We start from the raw sequence: 3,786 nt of genomic DNA on the forward strand, positions 1-3,786 counted from the left end.
CTTTCCAATGGAGAGGAATAAGATAAGTTAATGAACATTTTTTTCTTGTTTTTTCTTTACAATATTCATTATAGAAGATTATGTGGAGTAATAAACATTGTAACTTATCAATAATTGTTAATAGTCCATTATGAATTAAATTTCAGTTATGGTATTAGTTATGCTATCTCAATCAACTTGTCTAAATGAATAATTTTGTTTGTTATCTCCAAAAGTGTGCGATAGATGGTCTGCAGATCGTCATTGATAAAACTTGTTATAATTAGATACCTTCAGCAATTTTCCATTAACTTTAACAGAGCTATAGAAGAAATAGGCACTTATACGAGTATAGCATTTGAAGGCCCACTCTACATGATGAAACCCAGAACGGCTATATCTCTCCAGAGTCAGAAATTCTCTTTGTCGGTTTCAATACGACGATGGAATGTATCCTATTCGCACGATAAAGGAGACATGCCGTCCTTTGATGCAACTGCATCACTCTTCAGTGTTTTTTGTTTGTATAGAGTAGCACCATGGAATTTTATTGTTTCAATGTAGAAGTGGATCACACCATCACTTCCATTTTAAAATTTAAAATATAGGTTGATTAAACCACAACTCAATTAAGAATTTCCTCTACAAACCAATAAGAACAGATTTAATGGGCATATTCATTATCATGATAAGCCTTGAATGAAAATTCAAGATATGAATGGCTTATTACATCCAGCTCTTTCAAAAGAGCAGTCCAATCAATCAAATCTCAGAAACTAGGATACCCACAACAATCAATTGTATTAAATTGAATGACAAGCTACCTAATCTGATCCCACCTTATGCAGTCTAATCATGAATAAAAATAACTACCTGAGATTGATAGAACCAACTTTCTACAGTTGGGATTCTGATACTGGATCAAAACACAATCCCAATAAATGGAAAGTTCTTTTCCCTGGAAAAAGAGGATCTCCAGGAAGCCATTTCCATGTTTTGTTACAAAAATTGAAAGCAAGTGGACAAAGGCTCAGATGTGTAGAGATGCATAACCAGTCCCCCACTGCCGAACAAAGTAATGGTGAATATGGAGCCAGAGGAGCTGTAAACTTTGAAAAAATGGATGAGGGCATCTCTTGAAATACAGCCCATGTGAGAAGACTAGTACCAGCAGACTTGGAATTTTGTAATTGCCAAATCTTAATTTTTTGAGTTTGATTGTTCTCTACCACCCTTCCAATCAGGATTACCTGGCCTCTGTACTCCACAAGTGAAGGAGTTGCAATGGAGCAAGGCATAACTGCCCCAAGCTCAGTCCAAGCACCGTTCTGTAGATCAAATGTCACCACTCCATATGGCATCTCTGTGATGCAGTAGAAGAGGCCATTGCACCAAACTCCTGGATCAGACCCAAATTTTGCATGGGGCAATGGGTTACTGGCCATTCTCCAGTTACCATTCCTTGAATCATAAATTTCTGTATAAAGCCTGTACACTCTAGAGTTTATCACAGTAGACATGACACTTTGCTCTTCTCCTGCTACCATGATTTTGTAGGAGTGAACCTCCTCATCCTTGTGTAGTGTTATGCTTGTCTTGTGTATGAGCTGAACTCTGGACATGGGAGGAAGTTGCTTTAATGCCTTTCTCAATGGATTGCAGACTGATAAGACCTTGCAGTCTGCAACCAGGTTTCCCAGGCACAAAATGTTACCTGCTGCAGCAAGAATGGATGAACGAGGAATTGCAGGGTTTGGCATCCTGTGCCAGCGGTTCATTTGGAAGTCAAAAGCACATGAGAATTTTCCTGTTGTGCAGAGGAAAAACCATGGCTGTTTGGCATGTTCAATCTGGTATTTTCTACTGTAATATGTGTCTGATTGAAGCAGATATTTCCATTTTGTGCATACACTTTTGAACTTCACTTTGCTGGCCACTGGTAGCCATAGTAAAATTCTCTCTATCACTTCTTCGGGAAGCTGACTCCAGAAGCTTTCCAGCTCTGTTTGGCACAATGAGATCACCTGGTTCTCAAAACAACATACTGTGTTAGTCTTAGGATGGGATTCTGACTTGGGCTTAACCTTATTTGACTGCATTTTGAGCTTAAACACAAAATTGGTATTGGGGTTAACTTGAATCTTGGTTAATCATATTCTTGGACATCTGCAATTCTATTAAGAATGCCTCCAAACTTGGTTAACATGTTCCTACTGATTATGCCTGAACCTGGCTAATCTTGTTCAAGTGGCTCTGCAAATCTCCATGCTATTCATATGCATTTGAATTTGGGGTTTCCTTCGTGTACCTCAGCAATCCACTCATTAAAGCTTGAATCCTGGTCACTTTTGACTACCTATATCTTTCCTAATACCCCTCAATCTCCTAGTCACACTTCAATCAAATAACAATCATTGTGCCCACTTCTTAATAATGCAAAGCCTACAATCATGGTTACTTATATGTACTCAACTTAGGTTCTAGTCCTGATTCCTTCAGAACAAGCTTAAGCCAGGAATAGTCTGAAATTATCAAGAGCCTATTATCCAACTTATACCATCAACATTATTTTGGAGAATGAATCTAGCCTACCATCTAAAAGAGATCAAGATTATTCCTGCACATTAAGCGATAGTATTGCATAGCCAACTATGAATTGCCAAAAAAAGAAAAAGAAAAAAGAGCTCTCATGGCGAAAGAAGTGAATGACTGTCCAATTCTTTTGTGGGGAGGAATGGATTTTTAAATGAATCCAAAACAATCCAAACTAGATTCAAACACCAAAGTTCTGAGGATGTCTGTCTTCATTTAAGTGAAGCTTATTCATGCAACAAACCCAAAACTAAATGACTTGGATTTAAACACCTAAGCTCTCAAATACTGCAGACCACACTAAGATTTATTCAAATCACATACCCAGCGTCCACATAGCATACTTTCAGACAGTATGAACATAAATCTGGCTGGCTGTAAAATGAATCCAAACCACCTGAATGTTAAGAATAAAGTGTAATTCCTCTACTGAAGAGAGTAGGGCACCCAAGACCTTAGCCTGAGTTGATTGGAGCAAACCGCTCATTTAAAAAAGTGCAGTGCCTCACTCAAATATATAACAATTGCTACCTGTGGGCAGGACTGGGTGTAATAAATTAGGAAAGCTAATTATGAGCTCCTGGTTTGATAAAACATCCCCACTACCCCCAGGAAAACTATATTCAAAGAAGATGATTTCATTAGGTAACTAATAAAAAGTCTTTAGAAAACTACGTTTATCTTATGACAAAAAGAAAGGCAAGTGGATGTCAATTATTGGCTTATGTTGCACATGCATAGTACATTTCATGTTGAGAGGTTATCACTCTAGCCATATGCATTGCTCTATATACACATGGTTTCTGCTCAATAGAGATGGACTTCAGCTAGGGATTTTTATTAAACAAATATAAAAGTTCCATCCCTAAATTTGAAAGTGCAATAAGACTTGCATATTGAAGTAGGGCAGTTTCAATTCAAAGGGTCCTATATCTAAATAAGACTTGCATATTGAAGTAGGGCAGTTTCTATTCAAGGGTTCTATACTAAATAATAAGACTTGCATATTGAAGTAGGGCAGTTTCTATTCAAAGGGTCCTATACTAAATAAGACTTGCATACTGAAGTAGGGCAGTTTCTATTCAAAGGGTTTTATATTTAAATAAGGTTTAGGTATTTTTAGCGATTTATTTTTATTTTTTTAAAAATTAATTAATTTTTGATAGAAAATTAGATTATATAGATATTGATATATTTATTTTTATATAGTAGATT

General features: G+C 36.6%; 1 protein-coding gene across 1 annotated transcript; it reads right to left on the reverse strand.

The window, feature by feature from the left end:
* Positions 1–632: 632 nt before the first annotated feature.
* LOC131075018 (F-box/kelch-repeat protein At5g15710) lies at positions 633–3,166 on the reverse strand. The gene has a single exon (XM_058011787.2). It carries the CDS (start codon positions 2,076–2,078, stop codon positions 876–878), a length of 1,203 nt encoding a protein of 400 aa, XP_057867770.2. The 5' UTR covers positions 2,079–3,166; the 3' UTR covers positions 633–875.
* Between the last annotated feature and the right edge of the window lie 620 nt (positions 3,167–3,786).

Source organism: Cryptomeria japonica, chromosome 2, assembly GCF_030272615.1.
Source record: "Cryptomeria japonica chromosome 2, Sugi_1.0, whole genome shotgun sequence".
Classification (NCBI taxonomy): domain Eukaryota; kingdom Viridiplantae; phylum Streptophyta; class Pinopsida; order Cupressales; family Cupressaceae; genus Cryptomeria; species Cryptomeria japonica.